General features: G+C 40.8%; 1 protein-coding gene across 2 annotated transcripts; it reads right to left on the reverse strand.

Annotated features, from left to right (window-relative positions):
* Positions 1 to 45: 45 nt before the first annotated feature.
* On the reverse strand, positions 46 to 24,907 carry LOC119891791 (KN motif and ankyrin repeat domain-containing protein 1-like; the record flags this gene model as incomplete). 2 transcript variants are annotated; one of them, XM_038703656.1, is given in 8 exon segments in its annotated part: positions 46 to 133; positions 739 to 951; positions 1,265 to 1,373; positions 3,432 to 3,614; positions 6,550 to 9,201; positions 19,184 to 19,313; positions 24,682 to 24,778; positions 24,889 to 24,905. In XM_038703656.1, coding segments are annotated over 6 exon segments (3,282 nt in total), but the record flags the coding sequence as incomplete, so codon positions are not given.
* Between the last annotated feature and the right edge of the window lie 899 nt (positions 24,908 to 25,806).

Raw genomic sequence — 25,806 nt, forward strand, 5'->3', positions numbered from 1 at the left:
GTATGACAAGACCGCAAAAAAAAAAAAAAAAATGAAATTCCTCACCACATCTTTGCTGCTCACAGCCTTCGGGTCACTGAGGTGAGTTTTGAGAACGCTGCACGCAGCCAGCATCTTCTCACTTAGCTCATACCTTTTGGAGAGACGTTAAACACAAACAAACATTATTTTAACATTTAAATAGCTTTACTCCCCATGTGCTGCATTTAATTTGCTCTTTATTTTACCACTGGTACATAACAAAATTTGACATGATTGCATCCCACATTAATGTGACTGTGTAGAAATTATTTTAACTTGTTTAGACACTATATGTATAAATTATCATTATTATTCAGCTAGTTAAATAAACCTCAAACGCCACTGATGCACCCTGGGTAGAAACTGTATGCAGGTAATGAGTATCTGTTGTTTACACATGTATTTTATTTTCTTTATTTGTCGTTTAGAAAGTAAGCATGGCTCCTGTTTGTGCTCTTTCTTGTGTATAAAACCAAAAACTGATCGTCCCGATACGCTGTAATCCTAAGCCTACAGACCTGTATAAACCTGACGTGCGTACAGTCCTGCCAAATTCTTAAAAATCAGAGCATTACAGAGAAATCTAAAATAAAACACCAATAAATATCTAGGATAAATTAAACTCTCAGAATACATCACGTCTGTACCCTCACACAGCTTCCTGCTCACTCAGAACATTTTAGTAAACTAAAATGGGATTTAGTTTTTTTAACCCACCTCTCTCTCTTTTCCTTATCTGAACTTTCCTCTTCATCCTTCTTATCCACATCCTCGGCTCCCTCAGGCTGGAACTCCTCCCTGGTGCGCCCTCCCTCCACGTTCTTATAGTCCTCCTTTCCTCCGTACTCCTTCTCTTCATCCTCTTCCTCCTCCGACCCAGAGGAGCTGCTGTCCTCCGAGCTGGAGTCGTCACTCGATGTAGTCTCGTACCTGGGCCACAAGGGGGCGACAAACGCACAGAAAGTTGAAGACTGAAGAAGGTGTTAGCTTAAAAAAAAAAAAATGCTGCCATCATGTTCTCCTCCACAAAGCCATGTGGATGTTAACAAGCCCACGTTTCAGAGGAAAGAACATCAATGGCCTTGTAAATGTGAAACAGCAGCACCTTTAACCTCACTTGGGATTCTTAAAAACTCACCACGATAAAAGCATCCAACGGCCATCTTAAAATGCACAGTAAAAGATAATCTACTAAAATATTAATGACGGCGATTAAACACAAGTTCAAACAGGAGAACCTCACCCTCCGTTCACCCCGACAAACTGCAGGTTCTTCTTGGTGCCATTAGAGTCGGGTCGGCCATCTTTCTTCTTCATGATGGATTTCAGCGTGTTCTGGCTGCACGGCTGCCCTGCAGGAGACAGAAGTGAACACAGCAGGATCATTTAGACGAGAAGATCAACACTAAAGTGAAATCTGGAGTGTACTGATCCTAAAAAGACAGACAAAGTTTCTTTTCGTTTTAAAATGTTGATTACTTCTATGGTGAAACAGCTGCAGATTTAGTTAAATATAAACTCATTTTCATCTCATTTTATTCTATAATTCTCCTTTTAAAAAAAATCTCTCTTCTCCTGCAACATTCAAAGTATCCTGCAGATACCGTAACTGCAACTCCACTTAACAAGCCTGGGTCAGTTCATCACAAATGGCTGATAACGCCTGAATGAGCCACTAAAGTGGACTCTGACGTGATCAACAGCTTTGGCAGAGAGGAAAGTAGCCATTAAGAGTCCGTCTCATGTTCTTTCCAACACAATCTGTCAGCGAGGCGTTGGAAGTTTCCCCAAACCCTGAACTATCTCAGTCATTTTAAATACAGGCCTCGGAAACCAAAATACCAGCCGAGAGCCAGAACACTCAGCACATGTGCCAAGACTTGCCCCGATGGAGGGGCCTCTTTCACTGCTCCGGGGGACAGCTGAGAAAGAGAGAGCGTGTGTTCATGTATCGGCATGTATGCAGTTCCATGTGTGTATACATTGCAGTGTGTCCGCTCAGTAGCAACAGAGTCATTCAGCACGTTTCCCGTGTTTTGACAGGTGGGAGCGGCTGCAGCTCATCAGGAGGAATCCAGGCTGCTGATAATGATGATAATGTTGTTGTTTGTGGCCATGTTCATCCTGCTGCCTGGTTCATATATAACGTATGTGTGAAACCCATGAGGACAAAGGCATTCAGGTGAAGCTACAGACGTATTTTAGATATAAATAACCATGAAAATCGGCTATTTCTAAACCAACTGTAATATTGTTTCTGTGTTTAGAGAATGCATTTTTAACAAGCTTTCCAAAGCCTCGTGATCTGGTCAGATAACCATCACTTTCTTTTTGCAAAAACATCAGATTTACCCGCTAACAACCTCCATTGTGTGTTGTTCTTTTTTTGGCTCTGTGCACCAGAACACAGGATTTGGAAATCTAACAATGAGCAATTTTGCGATAATGCAGCCGGACAATTATCCTGAAGAGGTTTGTTATGGCCAAATAATGGTCATAAAAACATCAGACATCTGATCTCGATCCAACCGATCATGTGTTTCACTGCTGAGGACCAGACTGAGGATTACTACGGTACAGGCCTGGGAGCATGTCTCCTCTAGCTGACCATACTTGATGGAAACCATTTTGAACTTCATTTTTGTAACTTTATGATATATCTGTATTATTTTGTTTGTGATGAGATTATTGCAGATGGGGTGTAGCACTAGTTGAACTCCTGCGCTTGTATACACTGTCCAACAGATTTGAATTTCTGCCGAATCAGCTATCCAAACGTGTGTTGAAACATTGGTCTGTTTGCACTACACTAAAGTCCTTTAGGTGTAAAGTCCTTTCCCCCCTGCTCATGTCTGTGGATCTGAACCACAGACATGAGCAGCTGAGTAAAACAAATCTGACACCAAATAAATGACTTCAATTTCTTTCTGTCCTCCATATATTGTATAAAACTGCAGCACAGGGTTTTGTATTTGATATGTGGATGAGAACATTATTATACGTAACTCATTATTTCATTTCAGTTCTAACGTAGTGCAGAGCCAGCACAACAGCAAATAAACCTACTATCCCTGCACTGACTGCAGTCTGTCTATTAGGAGCTTTAATTGTGGCTTCCAATCAGCTGCTTTTCTCATTTAGTTTTCTTTGCTGTAACAAGTTCCTTCACCATATTGAAGTGCCAGCTTTTGTTGAAGGGTTCATTACTGAACTGACCTACATCCTCAAAGCAGGACTCTCTTTCTTGATTTACAGGTTGACATTTTCACAGAGCGAGATCCTTAATGGACATCGGTGATGGAGCCAAACGGGATTGTAAAGAATAACGTGTGACACAACAGCAGCAGCAGCAGCAGCATGTGCAGTGGTGGTGTGTTGATATAAAGACAGGTGTGTGAAGGCAGCCGTACCATGCAGCGCTGTAGACATCTGCAGGTCCATACGGCTTTTCTGCTCAGCTGTCCTGATCTGCTGCTGCTGCGCAGGAACGTTGGCTGGTTTATCTGCAGGAGTCAGGCCTGATACAGTCTTCTCCATCTGCAACCGCTCTGTCCGGACAGACCGCGACTGGGCGCAGAGCTGCTGACTGCTCTCTAAAAAGGAGGAGAGGCAGACCAAAGTCAGTATCCAAATGCACAGGTGGGGCAGGGCAGTTAAGCGTTTAAAGTTTAGTACCATTTTTTTAAAAAAAAGGTACCATGTGGAGTTTGTGACCCCTAGAGGTGCTCTGTAGAAATGTTATAATGAGCCTGTTGAGTTTAAAAGTGAAAGGATAGACACGCATACTACAAGGATTTGCGTTTCCCACCCTTTTCTTTTCCTCACAGATTTGAACAGGGCGGTGTTCAGTTAGTAAAAGGTGATGTCATGTATTTTCCGTGCACCAATGAGAGTTCTGAATCAAACGTGACGACAGTTGTGGGTTTGTTTGAAGGTTTTGTCAACTTAACTTTGATAGAACTATACCCACATACTGATGAAGCAGATTAGCTGATTTCCAAATAGATAATAACTTTGATTGTTGCTTTTTTAATCATGAAAATATAGTACAATATAGTATAATTTAAGTACATTTCTATACATTTCAGCACATTTGTATCCTAAAATATTTATCAGTTAGGCCAATAAAGAATTAGTTTTTAGAATCCTCTAACTTCTGATGGAAAATCATCTACAACCTGCATGTCAACGCAACCAATGTTTTGGTAAATAAAGCTGGTATTTATATCAATGTGTGGCCAAGATGAGAGGGGCTGACTTTCATGCAATTTCACAGACAGTTTGTGGCAGGAATGCCTTAATAAAAGAGTAAAAACACAGCTACCTGATGTAAACAATTAAGGTTTCAAAACATAAATATAAGAAATTTAAGAAGTTTTTCCAGGCATTAATGGTACAAATACACGACGCAATCTGGTAAGTTAAAGTAAATGTACACAAAATCCTGCTTGCAACAGGTAGGACCGAAACTCCACACTGTACCTTCAACTACACCTAATCAACACTTAAGAAATATCAACAAGGATTCAGTGCAGAACAAAATGCTTTAAACTGCCAGACATATTTTTAATGGAGCTGGCAAGTTATTGCGCGTTTGTCGCCGTTACATCTTCAAGTTCTTGACACTGCCATCAGCGTCTTAACAGACTCTTTTTCACTCTTAGGTTATTGTGATCAGAGATGGTGATTACCCTGATGTTAGTTACATGAACAGGACCTACATCTGGTTAGTTATTCTACATTCCTAAAGAGGCCAGCAACTGACCAGAAACATGCTCGCTCGCACACAACTCAGACAATCGCCTCTGCATTCATGTGCCAGCCAGCATGAATGCAGGTTATGTAACGCCGAAGGAGCCATGAATCAGCATCAGCGGTGAGGTGCTAGTGAAGGCAGGGCGACCCACAAAAAACAACAAGTGGCCCATTGGTGCGACGTTACTGGTTCCCAAAAAGAAATGAGCTCATTGTTGGTTCACGTCCAAAGCCCCTGCCACATTTTTCAGGGTCAGAGATAACTTTGGCCTGTCTGATCCTATCAGGATTCTCTTTAGACAGTGTGTGAACCCTCTACCCACCACAACCCCCGCCCCCCACTCCAGCCTAGATCCTCTACAGAACAGCTGAAACTGTGCTGGCATTCAGTCCTACGCTACATCTTACTTTGTCACTACATTACTTCTACATCATCACTCTAGTTTCATTGTCCTTTGAACAGCCTCGCAAAATTGCAATGGATTTATTTTACATTTAATAAAATAAAAAGGCCAGCTCCATCATCTTTTACTCTTTGTTATAGTTACTACAATAATTTTTTCCCCAAAAGAATTTAGGAAAATCCCAATGTACCTGCATCCCTCAAAACAAGCAAAGCAAAAGTACTTCTTTAACAATGAATCATTGAAATAATCTATAGAATAATATAATCGTTTGTTGTATCCCTAATCTCAGTCATGACAGCAAAAGTTACTCACAAGATCACTTCCTCTTAAGTGATTGTGCCTCCAAAATAAATTGGATTCCCCTGAATTTCCTCAGGGAAATGAAAATTAGTGTCCATAGGTTTTTTTAATGTGGATCAAACGCCGGGAAGCATACGCTTTATTGCAAGCATGGGAAAAAGAAAGTGTCCTTATAGGCTAACCCCAATTCTGTGTTTAATGTCAGTTTTTATTATCTTTTTCCATTATATTACAAAATAAATGAAGTGAATTCCTAATTCTGTGGGTTCTCATCTACATTTTGTAAATGTCATGATTTACATCCTTACATTTTTCTGCTTGTGGTTTAGTTGGTTTCAGCTATTTATCAGCATTCTGCTGAAAGGTACCCTGAGTTATTGGCCTCTAGTAGTGCTATGTAGCAGTTTCTTTCTCCCATTTGATTTGTGCACGAGGATGCACGCACATTTGTGATGTGTGGCTCAAAAAATATTCCTGGTGGTTTTACATTATTCCACTGATTGACAGGTTGCGTTAATTTGTCAAGAAATGCACAAAAATGCCACAAGAACACGATGACGACTGCAAGCTACTAAATATGGAATATGTGAACAATGCAGGATTTAAATACTTACATTATAACATTTCATTGGTTTGTTTACAAGGAAACTCCAGGGTGAACGTTAAGTGCCACATTCTTAAAACTCTGAGGTACTTACCTGACTGCTAAGAGCATAATTGAGGTGTTTTTACCCAGGAGTAATTGTTCTGGCCCCAAAGACATTTAATTTGTAATTACCAAAACAGAAATTACTATAGCTATCCATCTCTATCTATCTCAAACCCTCTCTTCAGTGTGCTCTCAGGCACTAAATACGTGACTGGCTGCTTGCCAGGTATTTAGCTTGAGCAAGATACTATGCGTGTGTGTCTGTGTGTACATTTTCTGTTGTCTGCCCTTGAAACTATGCTTTTATTGCCTGGCATGACTTTCAGCCAGTTATCACATGAACCATTTGTTTTCGCAACACATGTGAGCACGTGGAACCATCAGCATCGTCGGTGCTGGATGTGGCAGACTTCTCACCTTTGTTTGAGTTCACAGAGTCTGACTGCAGCTTGAGGAAGTCCTCGGTGCTTCCGTACTTCATGACCGTGTTGATGGACGACAGCGTGCTGACCAGCTGACTGTTGATGGATCCAAACTGAGACTGGGGCTGACCAAACGCTTCTGCAAGCTCGCTGTAGTTGTCTGCTAGCAGCATCTGTTGCTCCTGCAGCAGCTTCTGCACCCTCTCGATGTAATGGTCCAGTCCGGCGCCCCCCTGGGCCCGAGCTTGCAGTGGTGCAGCCCCAGTCTTACCCTCCACAGTCTCTTTGCTGCTGCTCGAGAAAGATTCATTTGGCTGAGAGGGGCCGCATGCTATGTTCCTGGTTTTTAAGCCAATCAAGAAGTTCTCATGGATGCTAACTGGTCCCACACCACATTCTTTGGTTTTAGTAGAGCTCTCTTTGCCAAAGAATGACTCTACATCTGTGGTGGTTCCAACGGCAATCGAACGCATATTTGCTGTTGAGTGAACATCTTTCACAAGACCTTCTCCAGCAGCAACCGTCCTCGTTTCAGTCACAGCCGTGTTGGTGTGCTTGTTACAAGTGATAAACACCATGTCAGTGAAAGAGTCAGTCAGGACAGCTGTTTTTGTGTTGGTGGATTTGCTCACAACCTCTATCTCAGTATTGGTCTGTTGAGTTTCTGACTCAGGAGCAGCCATGACACCAGAGTCCACTTTGCTGACCGAATCTGGGTCAGTTCCTTGGGATACCAGCTTCTTGAGTGGACTGACGGTCACATCCACTGAACAATCTCCGCAGCCAACTGATCTAGACTCTTTGCTCAACTCAGTCATAGGTTTGCAGAGAGCCAAGCTGTCTACTGACTCCTCTGTGTTAACTCCCACCTCACAAACATTCAGCTCCATGCCTACCTGCTGGTGACATATCTCCACCCGTCTCCCTACACACTGGTCATTTACCTCCACACGCTCATGCACCACCCATCGGTCCATGGGGATCTCTGGGCCTGTGGAAACACTCTGCACACTGGGTTGGCAGGAAACTCCTATAGTGTGGCTTTGTAGAGTTTTAGCTGTGTTAGCATGGCTCAATTCCAGATGATCACCCACTCCCTGGCTGCGCATCTGGACTTTGGCCTCCACACAGGCGTTGTACATCTCAGGCCTGGCCATCAAACCTTTGTCCGCCTTTTTCTTGTTCGACCCGCCGGCTGCTTGGAGCTCCAGTTTTAGCTTTCCCATTTCTATTTGGTGAGTAGTTTCTTTCAGCTGCACCTCCAAGCGGTAGATCTTCTCCTTCAGTGCTTCGATGGTCTGCTGCTGGAGCTCAATCTCTTTCTCAGCCTCAGTGGTCATGCCCAGCATGGCCTCGGTCACGCCAACCGCCGCGCTGCGCACTTCCTGCCGCCCTGTCGATACTCCTGCGTCCCGGAAACAACGTTCATTTGTCAGCTTTTTGTGAGTGACAGGAAGGTTGTTCATGTTTTCATCAGTAACTATACCAATGGACCTTTGGTGGTCCTGGTTCTGTCTGAGCTTATGAGGCTGAATTTCTGTGATATTACTGTCCTGGGTTGTCTTCTCCAGAGCTTGGACGTCAGCTGCCAGACGTCTGAACTCCTCAAGCCGTTGAGCGCTCTGCTCCTGGGCTTCAGGCTCCATGATGTGCAGCTCCGTTTCCTTTTGGATGGGGCTCGGGTTCTCCATTTGGTCAGCACTGCCTACACTGTAGGAACGCTTGCGGAAGGCACCAGGACCTTGATTTTTGGACTGAGCAGCCAATTGTCTTTTCTCTTCCTGAAGAACAGCAATCTTAACCTGTAAGATGGGAATGGTTTTCACCTGCTCCTCCAGCTCTTTCAGCTTCTTAAGGGCCACAACCATCTGCTCCCGAATTTGTTGAAGGTGTAACGGGCTGACATTTGTCACAGGCGTAGCCATGCCAGAGCTCATGGGGCTGTGGCGGATGGAGCTGCCCATGGATGGCGGGTAGTAGGGGTTATACTCTCCATTGAGGAGGTGGCCGTTGGGAGGCTGATTGGTGCTGGGAGAGATCTGGCTTGGGGCCATGGAGCCTGAATAAGAGGACAGAGAGCTGCTGGAGCCCATGCCACCAAAGCTGGCGAGACGGCGGCGGGGCATCGGAGGCTCGCTGTGCGGCTGCATGAGCAGACGCTCTTGTTCGAGCCTAAGACGAGTCTCCATGAGGGTCCTCTCCACTTGCGGGTTGTGACGTGGGGCAAACCTGGGCGAAGGAGGTGGCAGGAGCTGCTTCTGCTCTGCAATGCTCAAGTAGGATTGTTGCTGTGGGACTTCACAGGTTGCCCTGGAGAGGGTGGGGGTCAGCGGAGCAGTGCCCTGGGGCCTGGAGTTGAAGAAGACTGGGGACTGCTTGTCGTCGCTGTTGGAAGAGGACAGAGAGTCTGTGGAGGTCCATTCAGCCTGAGTGCTTCCCCCGCCAGTGCTGCCCCGAGGCACGGACAAGGGTTTGGCCACTTTGGGCTTCCTCTGGATACTCAGCTTCCTAATGGTGTTACCCCTCTCAATGTCATCGACATATTTGAGGAAGTCCAGGTCTAGCTGATAGCCATAGGGAGTTTCAACATAGTAGGGTGCCACAGAGTCCTTCTCATCTTCTGTGCTTGGGCATCTTTGTCCTTTTTCTGAAACAGAGACCACCAAAAACATAATATTAGTTTGGATTTTAGTGTTTTTGTAAGACCAAAAAAACAGAAAACCTACATACATGCTACATTATTCGCTTCAAATGTAACATGAACTTGTAAATAAGCTACCACTTGTACTTAAAAGGATGCATTTGTTGCCAAAAACAGCTTGACTGTCAGTTAAAGTGTTTCCTCAGCCCCTGACAATCGCTGTAATTTGAAAGTGCAAGTAAAAACATGTCTCAAGTTTCTCGTATCTCTGTTGAAAAGGCATGAGTGATTATCATTTTGGCAAGGGGTGGTTTAAGTCAGCCCAAAACTATGTGAGATCCAACTATGCAAAAGGCAACACATTAAATAGTAAGTGGCATAGTAAACTTCAAAATAAATGGATATCCTTGTACAATTCAGCCTGTAGAGGTTTGTGGAATCCAAGAAATAAAAGTGCAAAGCTTGTAACAGATAACAGGCTGTTGTTTACAAAGCGTGGATAAGAGAAGAGACAAAGGGGTCAGAAAAATAGACAATGTCAATATTTTCTAGTCCAAAATCCATCCTTTGTGAACATTTGAGTTTTTATAGACACAAATGAACCACGTTTAAAGACAGGAATAAAAAAAGACAAGCTTCAAAGTACATTCACTTTGATTTAAGCAGCTTTTATTGATCTGTACAAAGTCCAGCTGAAATGCGCCCTGTCACAGAGATCTGCATCTATAGAGCCAGTCAGCTTGCCAGGCTATTAGGAGCCTCCACTACAGTCCCACTGTGTTGGCTAAATACAGCGTCTTGTTCTTGGTATGCCTGGAACTCTCACCGACTAAAGCAAACACAGGCTGGAAATAAACAGCCCTGCTCCTTCCTTTCCAGTCCACCACCCAGCTCCAGCAACTTCTCCCAGCAATCCTCATCATTCGAGGGAATTACAAGGCTAAGCCTGCTGCTAAAACCTCACTGCCTTGTTGTTGAAGCTTTACTCACCTCAGACCAACAGCACCCTCTCCATTCTTACTTTCTCTTCTTCTCTCCTTTCTCAGGAGGACAGGATATACTGCACTTAGATCAGGCTGTTTGAGCCACAGAACTGCTGTTTCTCCTCAGTCCGTGCACGCTCTCTGTAAGGGGGGGGAAAGTTCCACTATTGGTGTAAACTAAGCACAGCGCTGCTCTGGCGCACTATTGGACAGCTGCCTCCTCCAATCCCACGAGGCTCTGAGCCGAGCACTTCCCCTACCCAAATAAGAGTCCTGTTATTCAGTGGAGGTGAACTCATGACAAAAACAGCCTGTTGCTGAATAGCTTAGCTACTGTCCAACTTTTACACTCTAGTTTATTACTTTGGTCCACTTTGCAGCACACTTTCACCAACCAGAGTGTGTCTTACAAGTCCTACTTTCACAACTGTGTATTAAGTTATGTGTAAATAAAACTTGATCCAACCGAAGGCTTTAACGATTTTTTAAAAAATCATTTTACACATTACTTTTGTCTGCAAAATGTTAGAATATAATGAAATATGCTTGTCACAATTTCTGAGAGCACAAAGTGATGTCCAGTTTTGGGGGACTTAACCGCTGAATGAAAGAAATTACCTTGGACAAATGAGCATTTTACAGGGAGAAAAAAACCAAACAAAAAAAACAACAACAAAAAACTATTAACCAAAGAAAATAATTGCTACTTCTCCTTTATTTTTAGGAAGCCTAAATTTTGTATCAAGTTTTCCACCAAGTGCACTTCTTAAAACAAAGTCCAGGTTGTGTTTTCTCCTGGACCTGAAATAAGCACATCCTGTTTTTATCTCTTGGTATAAATAATCTCTGTTAGGCAGCACAGTCATGGTCTTGTGCTGTCCCTCTCTGGCACAAGTTACCGAGTGTTGATCATCCATGTCTCTCTCTCTCTCTCACACACACACACACACACACACACACACACACACACACGCGCGCACACACACACACACACACACACACTTGTGACAGGCAGCCCTCTGGTACAGCAGAGACCCCGAACAGCTGAGTGATGACCTCATCGACACGGGACAACTGAAGTGGTCACGCTCCAGTGACAGGGACTGACACTTGAAGCCCGGGAGTCCGCTCCAGTTATCGACAGCTGTTACATTGTCAATTTGAAAGGGATTACCCAACAGGCAGCTCTTTTAATGGCCGTTAAAACTACAAGGTTATTATTTTTTGCTGCATATGTGCTCTTCTTCTATAGTCATCTCTGCCTAAAACTGTTTGCACAGCCGCAGAATTACACATTTCTGGTAGATGAAGTGAACCCTGAAACCTTCCCAACAAAACTGTGCTCCACCAACATGACGAAGCACAGCTAGAATTTAAGAAACTTTAAAAAGGGACCTCCGCCCAGATTAAACAGCCCTCTTGGCTACTTGCCTCTGCATTATATAAAAAAAGGGGAGAAAAAGTTAAGTGAGACGTTGGTTGGTTAAGTAGAAACTTGACAGTGTTGGGCAAGCTACTAGCTACTCTACATTAAATGAAGCTTCACTACACAGAAGCTACCCCCCAGTGAAATGTAATAAGCTAAGCTACAGCAACCTGGCAAAAGTAGCTTAGTTTCATCCAAGCAACTTTAAATTTTTTATAGTTCGATAGATCACCTAAATACCTATCGGCACACAGAGTAGGCTATAGGCCTAGTTTATATTGAACTAACTTCATTCCACAGTAGCAATAGAAGAAAGACTAAAAACCTGCTCCAAACAGAGTGTGTGTGCCAGACAGAGCTAAATTAGACACACAGAAACTCCCCTACTTACTGCCATATCATTGCAGCTAAACGTATTTCCTCATGCAACAAACAGAGAACCATTGTTGTTTGTATAAAGTTACTTAATTATTATTAATTAATTATATTTTTTATTGTTTATGTTAATTTGTGCTTTGGCAACATTGCAACCTAAACATTCATGGCAATGGGCGCACGACAGAGAGAGAGACAGACAGAGAGACAGAGACACAGAGACACAGAGAGAGACAGAGACACAAAGAGAGAGACACAGAGAGAGAGACACAGAGAGAGAGACACAGAGAGAGAGAGAGACAGAGAGACAGAGACACAGACACAGAGAGAGACACCGAGACAGATCTCATCTCATGGAAACAAGTTTCTGCCACTACATATCAAAGTTTCCTCCTCACTAGAGGACGAGCTGTCCAGGCTGGACCCTGATCCTTCTCACAAGGTCTTACAATAACTATCACAATAGAAAGTAAACTCAATCGCGTGTCTTTATTCCCCTGCAGGAAAGTCGCAGACATCAGCCCAAGGATCGGTACATGATGTCACGTCACACTGAAGCGCATCTGCCAGCTGCACACACAGGTCCGTGTGTGGCGGTGGCGTCACTTACTGACCTTTCAGAAATGCTGGGGAAAATGTAGCGTGTGTGGAAGCTGCCGCGCTACTCGGTCAATAAAAGAGTTTGGTTACTGAAAAGCTATTTGATTCAGAAAATAGCGACGCTACCACCAAGCTACTGAGAAATGTAGTTAAACTAGTAACGCCGCTTGTAGCGGCGCTACTGCCCAAAACTGAAACTTCAACATTTCCTTCATAAATACTCTCAGGCTTCAACAGTATGACTAATCTCTAACGCATCTGAGAGCCTTAAAAAGTTTCATGCTACATCAGGTTTTTATACATTAGTAGAGATCTGAAAGAGAGATGAAAACTGTTGGTGTAATAACAAAACCTTTTCAGCACAATATTTCCTAATACAAATGTAAAATCATTTTGTGTGAAGAGACCAACTGTCAGCCTGTCCGGTGCCGGGCGTTGGAAACAAAAATAAGCTTTGGGCAGGATTATTGCTCGACACCTCGCGGCGATTTCAGGCATCTGGCACAGCCAAGGACAGAAAGACATAATTAGGGTTCATACCACGTAGTTTTGTCTCGCAATGAAACAAATTTATAAAATTAACTTAAGTTGTCTTTTTAAGAGTAGGACAACTGACACTTTCTGCACATTTTCTATCCAAGGAGGAATAAATGAGGGATTTTGTACAGCGTGTTTTAGAGCTGAAATGTTGATCAACAAAAAAATATATATTTCTCAGACTTTTGATATTTGAATTCTCATCACTTGCCAAGCAACAATACAAAACATTTGCTTCTCTGTTTCACACAATATTTTGGGGTTTTGGACAAAAAAAAATAAAAAATAAAAGCAATGTGAAGAGAAGTGAATTAAAAGGAAACAATCATACTTGATTGATAAATCAACAAAATTGATAATGCAAATAAGAGTTAGTTGGTGACCCTAATTGGTTTGTTTTCCTCCTTGTGTTGTCAAAAACATCATGAGTTTATCTAAAGGGGGCAAATGTATCATAGCTCAACTGAAATCCCCCCCCCCAAAAAATGTACTTTGGAGCTGAGGAAATTGAACAACTGAAGAGATTTAATTACTGAACTAAACAGTATATTTTATATATAATGTAAAAATAGCATATTCACAGCCAGATTCAGCAACACACTGATGTGATAACAGTCAGCCATTTCCAGCTGAACAGACATGTGCTCTGCATAAAATCCCTTTAAATACAAGCTTCACTCGTCTGTACTTCAGCAATAAAGATATTTTGTTTGCTTTTTGACTATTTTTGCTGCACCAAGCAAAATCTTTTAGCAAGTTATTTTTAAGTTACTTTTAGTCCGTGAACTCTGTTTGCTCTTAAAATACTGCACTGAAGGCCAAATTTGGCCTTGATGTTGATGTTTGGCTTATTTTGCACTGGCTCAGTAAACGTTTAAATTTAGAGCTGACAAAGCCTTTCAAACATCCACACTGCCTCAGAGATAAATAAGGCTACTGGTCTCAATCTGTCAGCTAGTTGTTTGTTATCCAACTGGATGTACAGAAATGTCTTGATTTAAAATCACTGATTTCTGAATTCTGTATGTATCTTTTTCTATTTATAAAATTAAACTCACTTAATTACAAGTTACAAATGATCAAGCAGGTCAGAAACACGGACCACGTTATAGGCTTCTCTATACTACAAAATATACAGCTTATAATGTACTGATTGTCATTCAGAGTAAAAATGTATTACATAATTATTATGTGGATCTCAACGCACACCAGATGTCTTAGAAGTTCTTAATGTCCGTCTGAGACACTGTAACAAGTTTTTTTTGTTGAGACAAACATGTTTTGTAAACCGCCTCATTGGGTTTCAGCCATTTTGATAACTGTAAAAACTGTTAATCCTGTAGAGTCCTTGGACGTATCATACACGTTCATTTTGATAATCAATCGTTTAAGGTATACTGTCTAAAAACGACTAACCTTTGAGTTGTGTACATTATCCCAAATGTTAACAACAATTTTTTTACCGGGGAAATACGTAATTTTAATCAAGATAACTGTGCGTTTTATTTGGTCACCAGTCATGACATCATATCGTCGTTGGGTCGTTGGGTATGAGTCAGCGTTGTAGTCGTCTGCTAGCGGCAGCTTGCAGTGTCCTATGTCCACAGATTTTTTACGTAAACTGCTTTCCACCAGTTTTAATCACCGCTACTTCACAACATCAAACCATGTCTTTTGTTATAGTTTCTATGTAAGAGACCTCTAGCGGCAGAAAGTGACACTGTGCGTTTAAGCGATTCATCAAGAAAACATTTGTTGGTTCCGGTTCACCAAATTTAAGGTTTTTGCTATTTTTCTGTTTTTTCTCATTGTAATCTGGATTCTTTGGTTAGGAGATAAAAAGCAGTTTAAAGACTGATGTTTTAGCTTATTTATCAGGAAATAAGACATAATGAAATAATCATTAGCCCTGGTTTTATGCAGAAGAAAATAAACTATTTTTATTCTGTTGTGTTGTTTCATACATCTTTTAGGAATCACTATCCTGCTTGGCAACAGTAAGTGAAGAAACATAACAAATGCAGATGCTTCCATTTAGGACACAGGGGAGGTCACTGAATTAATTCATGAATACAAAAATGATCAGAATCACAATACTGACTCACTAATACTTTGTTTTCCTCTTATTTTTCACATCCAACTCATAACAGCCAATAATGAAAAACTCCACTTCTGAGCAGAGATTTCAGATATAGAAACAGATACAACATATATTTCCTTACAATTGCACAAACAGACAGAGAAATACACAGATTTCATACACACAGCTGCAGAGTGGATAATCTCACACACACACACACACACACACACACTTTTCTCATACAACCAGCCTGGTATTTCCTGGCTCTGTCTGTGAGCTCTATACGCCTAATTACTCACAAGAAAAGTAGAGCCAACATTTGATCAACACCTCCTACTGTAGCAGCTAGGAACACTAGGAACAGTGAGACACATCCGTCCGCATGAAAAAAAATTACAAAACAGGAAATAAAACACAAAAACATTTAAACTGCACATTCCAGCACTTTTCAAACTGAACCCAGGCAGGACAGACTGAGCAGACTGATGTATTAGCTTCTTCTAGAAACTCACAGCACTGTGCCAGACCCTGCTGCCAGATTCAACAACTTAGCTCTGTACATGATGATGTAGGCTGGAGGAAATGTTTGAGCTTCCTCTGCAAACACTGAGGCAGTCTGAAAAACATTGCCCTTCTCTGTCTTTTCTCATAAACGGTCAAGCAAAATAATCAAAGGCACTGAGTGTGCAACTGCAACAAACCACACAGCAATTAAAAAATGTGGAATATTAGAATATAGTTGTACCACGTATATATGTGTCTATTCAAATCATTTTAGGGTAGACACTTTAGTGTGAGCAACCTTAAACAGGGCTGTGGCTATAAAGCGATGTCTGCAACTTCATTGATTCCAGTATTGTTTTTCATAAATGGTAATCCCTAAACCTCAAACTATGCTTCAGGGAAGACAGCTCATCAAGCAGAGTGCGAAAAGTGTTAAAACAGAAGTCAACCAGACGGAGTAAAAATAATACAAATTTTAAATATTTTTGCAGGTGCAAAAACTAAAAAATTATTTATATACCAAATCACAATTATATAAAACTAACTTTTTCTGCATTAGTTCCCCAGATATATGCTACAAAAGGACAGCTGTTTTCACTCAGCATCATCTTAAAACAGTCTACAGTCATGCTAGTAACTCTGGGAGCGCGTACTTAGCTGTGCTTTGGGCTAAATGCCAACATGCTCACAGTGACGACGCTAAACATCTATAACCTGCAGATGCAGCAGGTATAATGTTTACCATGTTCATCACTTTGGTTTAGCGTATTAGCATGCTAACACTTGCCAATTAGTACTAAACAGAAAGTTCAACTGAGGCTGAAATGTCATTACTTTTTCAGGTATTTGGGCATAAACCAAAGTACTGGAGTGACGCACTGAAGACTGACTGGCTATAAAAATAGCCATTTTCCTGTGACGGAGGGGCAAGAGCAGTCACTCCACCCGGATTTGAACCCAGGTCTACAGGGTACCAAGCATGCAACTTGACCACAACGCCAAAGAGCCAGGCTCATTAGTAAATGCACACATTGTTGATGCTAAAATATACTGGTCAGCTGTTCTGACTACAGAAGGCACCTTTCAAATACTGACAATGAACAGATTAATGCACACTGTGATACAGTCACACTTAAACAAACCAGTTCAACATCTATTCATCAGACACGGCTGTGTAAAGACACTAAGAGTCCAGAACATTCAGGACCAGTTAATAAAACAAACAATTATCCCCTAGTAGTTTAGTTACAAAGACACAGCGCCCTGCCCCTTTGGCACACACTCACAGCACTTATATAAACACATACTAACACAATAGGAAAGTGACCGATGGGCACAGTAAGAAAACCGTACCATGGAGTATTTCAAGTGGCAGCTGGGTCAGTGGGTTTGAATGAGCTGCAGGGGGGGTCGACCCATCAGCCTGTTGATCTCTGGGTTTTCTGTCCTCAACAGACTGGTGGCATTCAAGTCAGGCCAAAGCCATCATGGTGCTTTGAGCCATGACTCAGCCTCTGCAGGGTTTTTATTATAGCCAAACCACAACTTCGCTGCTTGAGGGAAGAAGGCTCGAGTTGTTATTTAGCTTATTTTTCCTCATAGTCATTGTTTTTACATTTGCAGTTTTTGCACTGAATCACAGGTTCTGCTTAAATAGAAAAGAATAATGAAGACACAGCAGCTTGATCAACAAGCTTTACCTCACACATCCATTTGCTGTAGAGTTTTACTAACTGTGTTGTGCGTTTCTTTACTGTTTAACATAGTAGACAAGCCAGGAAGGCTAACAAACATTTGCCTACCAACACCCTCAGCTGTACTACCCTTCTCATAATATAACTCAATACCATTTCATTTGACTATCTGCAAAGTAAATGTCTACATCTCTTAAATCCCAAACCTCTAGTTTGTTTGCAGACAAAAACAAACAAACAAAAAAAAGAAATCTACAAAAGTGTAAAGAACAAGCTGAGAAAACATGGATGATGCAAGTTATTTTCACGGACTGGACAAAGCTCCAGAGGCACAGAAAACTTTATACAAATGTCTTACAGGATTAGTAGCACTTCTCATAAAGAGACTAATCTAAACTTTCCTTTAAAACTGGACACTGCTAACAAATACTTCACAGCTGGTAATAGTTCAGCTTCTGAAACCAACTGAACAGATGCAGAGGAATCAATGTCAGATTATTTGTCTCCTAAAGTTATTAGGCCAAACTTAATACTTCTTAATAATCACGTGGCATGATTGTTACCCCTTTTTGAGCATTGACCGCTAGACTGGAGCACTAAAGGTTAAAGTTCCACCGTCTTCTTGAAATTCTTTTGGTGCAGCAGGTGACCACGTTGGCATGTTAACTGCCAACACTGCAGAGAAGCTATTTTTACAGATTTCGGGGGGAGGAGGTTAGCAGTGTTAATGTAGCATTCCTCAGCATGTTTCACATTCTGTAAAAAAATGACAATAAAAACACTTTGTTGGACCTTTGAAGTGAATGCACACATTTTTCTTGACTACATCTACATACTAAAAAAAAAAAAGGTATCATATCTCAGTCAAATGCATGGTGGTGGCAAACGGACGCTGCGGACGGTGTGTTAAGTGTCCTGAAAGCATCTGATCTGCATGCTGTGCATTCCTGGAGGGATTTGAAAGAAACTTCACTCTCTCCTGTTAGTCTGGCCAGGAACATGAGCCATCTGCAGGTGTGTGTTCAGAGCTACGCCTCAGCTGACAGCATTTATTTCACACTGAAGAGTGGAAATCTCCTCTACATGCGCGCCGTGTGAACGCAAACAAACTTGGCGTGTTTCAGAGGCATCAGAGGTGAGAAATAACTTACAGAGGAGCGAATTAGTTATTTACATAAAACATTTCATACAGAGGGTAAAGTCAAAGTAGTAAATTCACTGACAAAGGAGAGAGATTTGGCGGGTCACCTTGTGTGATGTTTTCAGAAGTAATTTAGTGCTGCTACACCTAGTCCTCCCAAATATTTTGGTGGGATGTCCAAGTGTGATTCTGATCCAAATCTCAAAACGACGAAAGTGAAAACTAACCAACAGAGACAGATGTGATGCAGGAGCTGACCAGTTAAATATACATGTCTGACGTAACCGTGACACTAGACACCAAATCTACATTTACCACCATTGTATCCTTATCCAGCCTAGCTTGAATTAGTAAGGATGAGCACATATAGCTCATGAGGCAGCCAGGAGTCGTTTCACATGTAAAAGTATATTATTATTAACCAACAGTGTAATGGAGAAAACAAACTAGTCATACTGGTGCAACCAACTTTATACAACCATCTACTACAATATGGTTGTGATGACTCGGTCCGATACACAAGGAGAGACCCGGCAGAGAAGAATACTAATTTCACAAAACAAAAAGATAAACAGAACACGCTGCAGCATCACACACAACCAAAATGAGAAGAAAAGAGAACCATAATGTAACAGAGGGGAATGTTACCTGGGCCATTGCCATTCACGTGCACGGTTTGAGCCATGGCTGCAGCTGTGTGCTCTCAGTCCCACAACAAGACCTCCTGCGGTCATGCAACTGCCATGCATCAAGTCCAGATTACCATGCAACCTGCAAACTGAGACAAAACACACAAGGACACATTTAACTCGCATGTCAAATTAGTTGTAAAGAGTCACAGGCGGAGACGTATCCAAAGCAGCATAACAACTGTTTATATCTTTAGATAATATATTCTTGTATGCTATTACAACAACAACTGATATAAACACCAAAGAACATTTAAAGAAAAAAAACAAAAAACAAAAAAAACACACACACTTTATACAGAAATTCAAATCCATTTAATGTATTTACATTTGTAATCTCTACTTCCACTAGGGCTGGGAGATATGGCCAAAAGTGTCCCACCATTTCGATAGTTATCACGATAAATGTCAAATCATTATTTCTTTCAAGTTTACAGGCTGATTTTTGCTCCCGAGTGAAAATGAAAGAAAATAGACGGTTGATTGCGGTTTTAAACTTTTCTTTAAGGTCAGAGCAAACACTTGATCAAACAGTGGGTCACTTCACAAATCATATATGGAACATTTAAAGCAATAATGACAAAATACATTTCAACAAATATGCAAAATTAAGGAAAATCTTTTTCAGATCCTTTTCCTCAACAAAATACATCTTAATAGAAAATAATCCTCCGATAATTATCATTTTTGTTTTATTGCCCTGCCACAGCGTCCACTGACTTAACCATAATGTAATATATAACAGAGAAACATCTTTTCCAAAGAGTACATGAGAGATCTCCGTGCGACATGTATTTCATGTTCCGTTACACAAAGGCATTTTTTAGTGAAAGCTGAGGCCCACCTAGTGTGAGTGATGGCACTGACCTCTGCTTTTTCACAGGTGTGTCTGCATCTGACATTTATGAACATAGAGGTCCTGTGTGCACTGGCCTGGTCATCATCAATGGATACATTATGAGCAGGAACAAAAGAGCTATTCTCCTCTAATAAAAAGAAGCCAACATGAGGGGAAAAAGTTGACTTCATGGCCCAGAAAGAGAGGCCCAGATAGCCCCACGCTCTTTTTATACACTGACTTCAGACTCCATTTACCAACAGGACTACTGACCTCAGATCCTCTACCCTGCTGATCACTGGTTCCCACTGGGCCCCCTAGTGGTCTGTAAGAGGGTCTTTAGCGAAATAAGACAGGCTTCAATTTTTCTATTAGTGATTTTTTATTCACTTAATGTCCATGTAATGGAAACACTATCCTCCACACAAGGAACAACCAGCAGAAGCTTGTAAAATTAGACAACCTAATCCATCATCAATATCATCAAATGTCATTTGACTGATGAGCAGGTATGTGTGCGTTTTTTAAATTGAATTGATTTGTCCTTTAGTTTGATGTATATTGTGACTTGTATGTGCTTTTATTGTTTTATATGTACTGTAATCAGGGAATTCTTGTAAAAAAGAAGTTGCTCTCGATGGCCCTCCCTGTTTACATAATAAAGACTACAGTGAGGCGGTCTAAATATTAGAAAGAACACCACAAACTACAGCCTTCAAAATGGCCACACAAACACTTCTCTAAAAACTGAACAGTGTGACAATAACTTCATTAAAATGTAGGATTTATTGCAGGGTTGTTGTATTAGACTATTAGTTTTAGCTAGGTATAACTAATGAACAAGATACTATGTAAATCTTATGACCATTAAGCCATCCACCTGTTGAAAACTTGTTTTGCAAACCTATAGGATCCATAGGGGTCAGAGGGAAAGTCTGAAAGGTCACTCTGTTCGCTCATCTGCAGCACATGTAAATCCCCATTTACAGAACACACCCAAATAAAGCAGTGCAGCAATATCATTAGGCTGATGAGTCTAAATCCTAACTGTACGTCATCACGAGGACCGATTATATATCTGACACAGAGAGGAAAGAGATCTGAACCAACCATTACAGAGCACCCTGAACTGTTCCAACACCCAAATAGACCGCAATCATACGTGCGTTGCTAAAAATTCTGAAGTCGCTCTTCCTCTGAGCTACTCTGGCTCACATTTAAAATCAGCATGTGAAGTAACTAGAAATTAAAACATCCATTCCACATCCAAAGAACAAGTCTTTCAGTCTCTAAACTACAGTTTAGACTGTGGGATGTTTGGATTTGGAGGAGAATCTGCCACTTTAGGGTACAAAATAGAAAGAGGACGATATTCTTCATGAGCAAAAGTATCAGACTTTAAAAGTTTTAGCTTACGACACACATGCGGAGTGAATGTAGATGGACCAAAATAAAGACGAAAACTGACTAAATAAACAGTTAGGACATGGGGAAAAAAAATAAATAAAATGAGGACCATTTAAGTTCATATTAACAGTGACAGAGATGCTCCTAACGTATAAATACTTTATGTATGCAGTATGAGACAGCTACCACAATAATAAGTGTGCAGAAAGACACAGGGAAATCAACAAACTTAACTACAAAAAGGTGAGGCTGACATAACTGTATGCTTCTTTAACAAGATACTGGTAAATATCACTGTGGACCTACGGTACGCAGAGAAGGGCGTTATGGGTGACAGTAGGTCGTACAGGAGCTGACGGGCATCCCTCCCAAATCCCAACACCACATTGGCGGTAGACGGAGACGAAAACAAATATGAACCCAGTTTAGCAAAGCAAGTGAACACACCCTGTGTGGGTGTCCATACAGTATATGTAGCTTTAAGACATATTTACTAAAAAAATAAAATGAAGCAAGCAACTTCAATCCAATTTACCTTCTTGCTAACTTCATGCCAATACATAATGAACTAAAAAAAACCAAAACATTAAAAAAAACACCACATCTCACTGACCAAACATCTCAGAAGTGCAGAATGCAAACCTGAAAGAAGGAGCAGGAAATGCTCAGATATTCAATGCAGCAAAAATATACCAACTAGGATTCTGTCTTCCTCATCTCGTTATCTTATTCAGGCTTAATTAGACTTTTTCAGCAAGTCTGTAAGAAGCTGACAGATGAAGACTGCGAGACTGAAACACTATGCTTTTGTACTTTGAACTGATTTTCTATGATAGCCAAAAACATTTTGGTGAATAAAGCATAGTGAACATTGAAAATGTACACATAGCTAAGGTTCAGACTAGATGTTGACATTTTTTCAGGAATCCTGTGGGTCACGGGAAGCCTGTGGGATTCCTGTGGCATTGGAATCAATTTCACAATGGGCCAGGAAAACAAGCCAACTGGAGCTGGCAGTATTGGAACCACAGGTCAGCTTTTGAACATAAACACTCCCCTCCCCTCCCATTTAATTTAAAAATTCAGACCAGTGTGATCTCCAATGTTCAAAGTTAGAAATAAAGCAGAAAAAGGACTGTCTGCACATAGTCTATTTTCTCTCCTTTCTGCTGCACAGCAACATGACATTCAGTTAATGATCAACATATTGAGGAACTCACACTTTTACTCATAATTTACGACTCTGTTGACTTTTCAGCATTTCTCTGAATACCCTCAAGAAAACACGAGCTTTCAGTCTGTTGCGTAATAACTCTAAAACTGGGTGGACTCTGAAAAGTACTGAAAGGAAACTCTTAAGACTGCATGCATGAGTTCCTAGTTTAAAACAAACAAAAACATTTTTGTGTTCTTCTTGGGATGGTGTGAAGTGAACAGTGAAAACTAGTTGTTATTATGGCCTGTAGGACTGAGTAATGCTGAAGCTTTGTCACACCTGCAGCAGACATAACCAAACAAATAACCTGTTGGTACATAATGTTATCCGTCATCAAAACCACAACACTGAGACGGGCTACTCTAACAATCTCATGCAGCTTACCCGTAACTCTCATTCTAACTTCCTCCGACAGCACGCAGGTATCAAACAGGACTGAGTCCGCAAGCCCCCCCAACAACAAGCACTCACCCAGCAGCCCTGAATGAGAGGGTAAGTTTCACGGCTAAGATTAGACAACTTCCTCAGATGACAGCCAAACGATCTGTGTCCTATAAGAGGAAACAGGACTTCAGGCTGTTTGGGCAGAACTGACCCCTCTGCAGGGCCTCCAGGTAAAGACCATGGCAAGCTAATGTGGTTAACAACCTCTGGTCACTCTTCAGCCTGCGCTAACCTTCAACTCGTGGCTGAAAAACAGCTAATGAGGCAGACAATAGGACGTAATGGAAAGCCCTTTCATGAACGGTTACATATTAACCAACACAGCAGCATTTCCCTTCAGTGATCAGCAGCTGAAGGTGAAGACAGAATAAACAAAAAGTCATACATCGGTAGGCTGAGGCTTGGACACAGAGATGAGACGTGTTTCATCAGGTCTGTCAGGAGATATTTGGGTAGCAATAGTAAGAATATACATTTAGTGACAAGTAAATGTAACAATATATTTGCATATTAGGTTACAGATCAATCAAACGGAAGATCAAAAACAGAGCTCAAATAATTAGTCGATTGGTAACAACTTTTAAAAAAAAAACAAAATCGGTCATTTAATCAACCAAAAATCCGAAATATATCAAATATATGGTTCTGGCTACCCACATGTGATAGTTTGCTGCTTTTCCCTGGTTTATAGTTATACACTGAATAATTTTGGGGTTTGGACTCAAATCCTTTTAGTTTTTGGGCTTCTGAATGTTTTTTTTTTTTTTTTACTTTTTGAAAGACTAAACGATTAGTGGATGGATCTAAAAATAATTGTCAGATTAATAAATAAAATGATTCACACACTTTAATCATATCAGCTGATTAAATGCCATCCTACAACTTGCTAAACTACTTCGCTCACCAGTTACTAAATATAGGAAAATGTCCCTTGAATCATCAGTGGCAATTAATTTAACATGCAGTGAACGTTATTTTTCCTCTAACCAGAGATAATGTTATGTAATGTTAAAAAAGGACCAGTGTGTAGGATTTAGTGGCTTATAGCCTTGAGTATGCAGAGTGCAACCAACTGAACATCCCTCGCCTCACCCTACCCCTTCTAAGAGTGTAAGAAAAAACCCAAAAAAGCTACTGTAGAAACCTTTGTATAACAGTTCTTGTTTCAGCTGATTATACACCAATGAAAACATACAGATATTATATTCCATTTCTGCCATATTCTGCCAAGAGATCCACCTAAATATTACAAATTCCGAACCAAACTACCAATATCTACCCATCAACAATATCCATACAGTACCAGTTTCCTACCTTGTATAGCAATAAGTGGCCTTGGTGATAACACCCATTTTATTTAAGATTTTAATATGAACAGTTCATTTAGTATGCTGTAAAAACTCGGCCATATAGAACACGCACTGTCAAACAGCCGAATGTGTCTTACAACTAAATCACAGTTGACCCAAACTGGCTGAAAAACTGTTGCCAGAAGCCAAAGCTTTGTAGATAAGTCAAGCGTGGCATCATATTACTCAACAGCTCTGCCTACCTGCTGTAGTATCATGGTGGATTTTCTATAGGTTTCTCCTATAGGGAAAATATCATTCAGCTTAGAAAGTAGTTGGAGACTGACTGATAGTTCGGCCCTGTGAAAGCAAACCAAGACCTTTTAGAGTCATCCATATTTTTACAACTTGAACTTTCCACTTAGTTTGAACAAAGACAGGATTTAAAAAAATAATAAATTAGAACCCACCTTAATCCACTCTTTCTGAACAGAGCAAGCTGATTTACAAGTAGCCTGAGCGTGACGCGACTGGAGAATTGAAATTTACTAAAGAAAAACAGGGCAACGACGTTAGCTGACACAAACCTGAACAACTTGTTTTATTCCTCCTTGGCTGTTACATAAACGTTAAAAACACGCACACAGAGCGCAGTGGCATGACAGGAGCTGCAGGTGCACGTTTCCTGATTTACAGTGACTCATGTCAGGCTCCTCTTCACAGGGAGGCGTGTGTCTGTGTTTACAGGACAAGCCACCGAGAGGATTTATTGTGATACTGGAGACTCGACATGCAAGTAAAACAATAACAGACGCAAACTAACAAGTAATTAAACACAGTCGTGTCTCATGCTTTATTGTTTTATGATAAAACAGAGGACAGTGATTTACAGGGGACGAAAAAGGTCTGCTCAAATGAATAATTTGTTTCCTTGAAATCAGAGACTTTATACATGATTATTCTCAAATTACTAAATCAATGATTAATTGATTCGTCAGCAGTTGGAAAGTAAATTTTTAACTATTTTTGTAATCTATTAATCATTTTTCAAGCAAGAATACCAAACATTAAAACAAATTCCACCTTCATGTGTGATACAAAGACATCATCTTCAGGAAATTGTGGTTTTGACAATTTATATATCAAACGATTCATCAAATGATTAAGAAAAAAAATTAAGAAAATCAGATTAATCATTAAAATTATAGGTTGTTGCAACTCTATATTAAAAGAAAGTCAGAGAAGGGAGAATAAGACTAAGCAATATAGCAATTCAAGAAATACTAATTTCTACAATTTTATAATTAGAGAACACAAATTGTTTAATCTTGAGTGTAATTATTACAGACCTTGTTTAGTCTGGTTGAAACGGAGCCTGGAGCGTATAC

The sequence above is a fragment of the Micropterus salmoides genome, unplaced genomic scaffold (assembly GCF_014851395.1).
Source record: "Micropterus salmoides isolate LMB-PRFRI ecotype aquatic unplaced genomic scaffold, ASM1485139v1 Ms_hic_scaffold_7, whole genome shotgun sequence".
Lineage (NCBI taxonomy): Eukaryota > Metazoa > Chordata > Actinopteri > Centrarchiformes > Centrarchidae > Micropterus > Micropterus salmoides.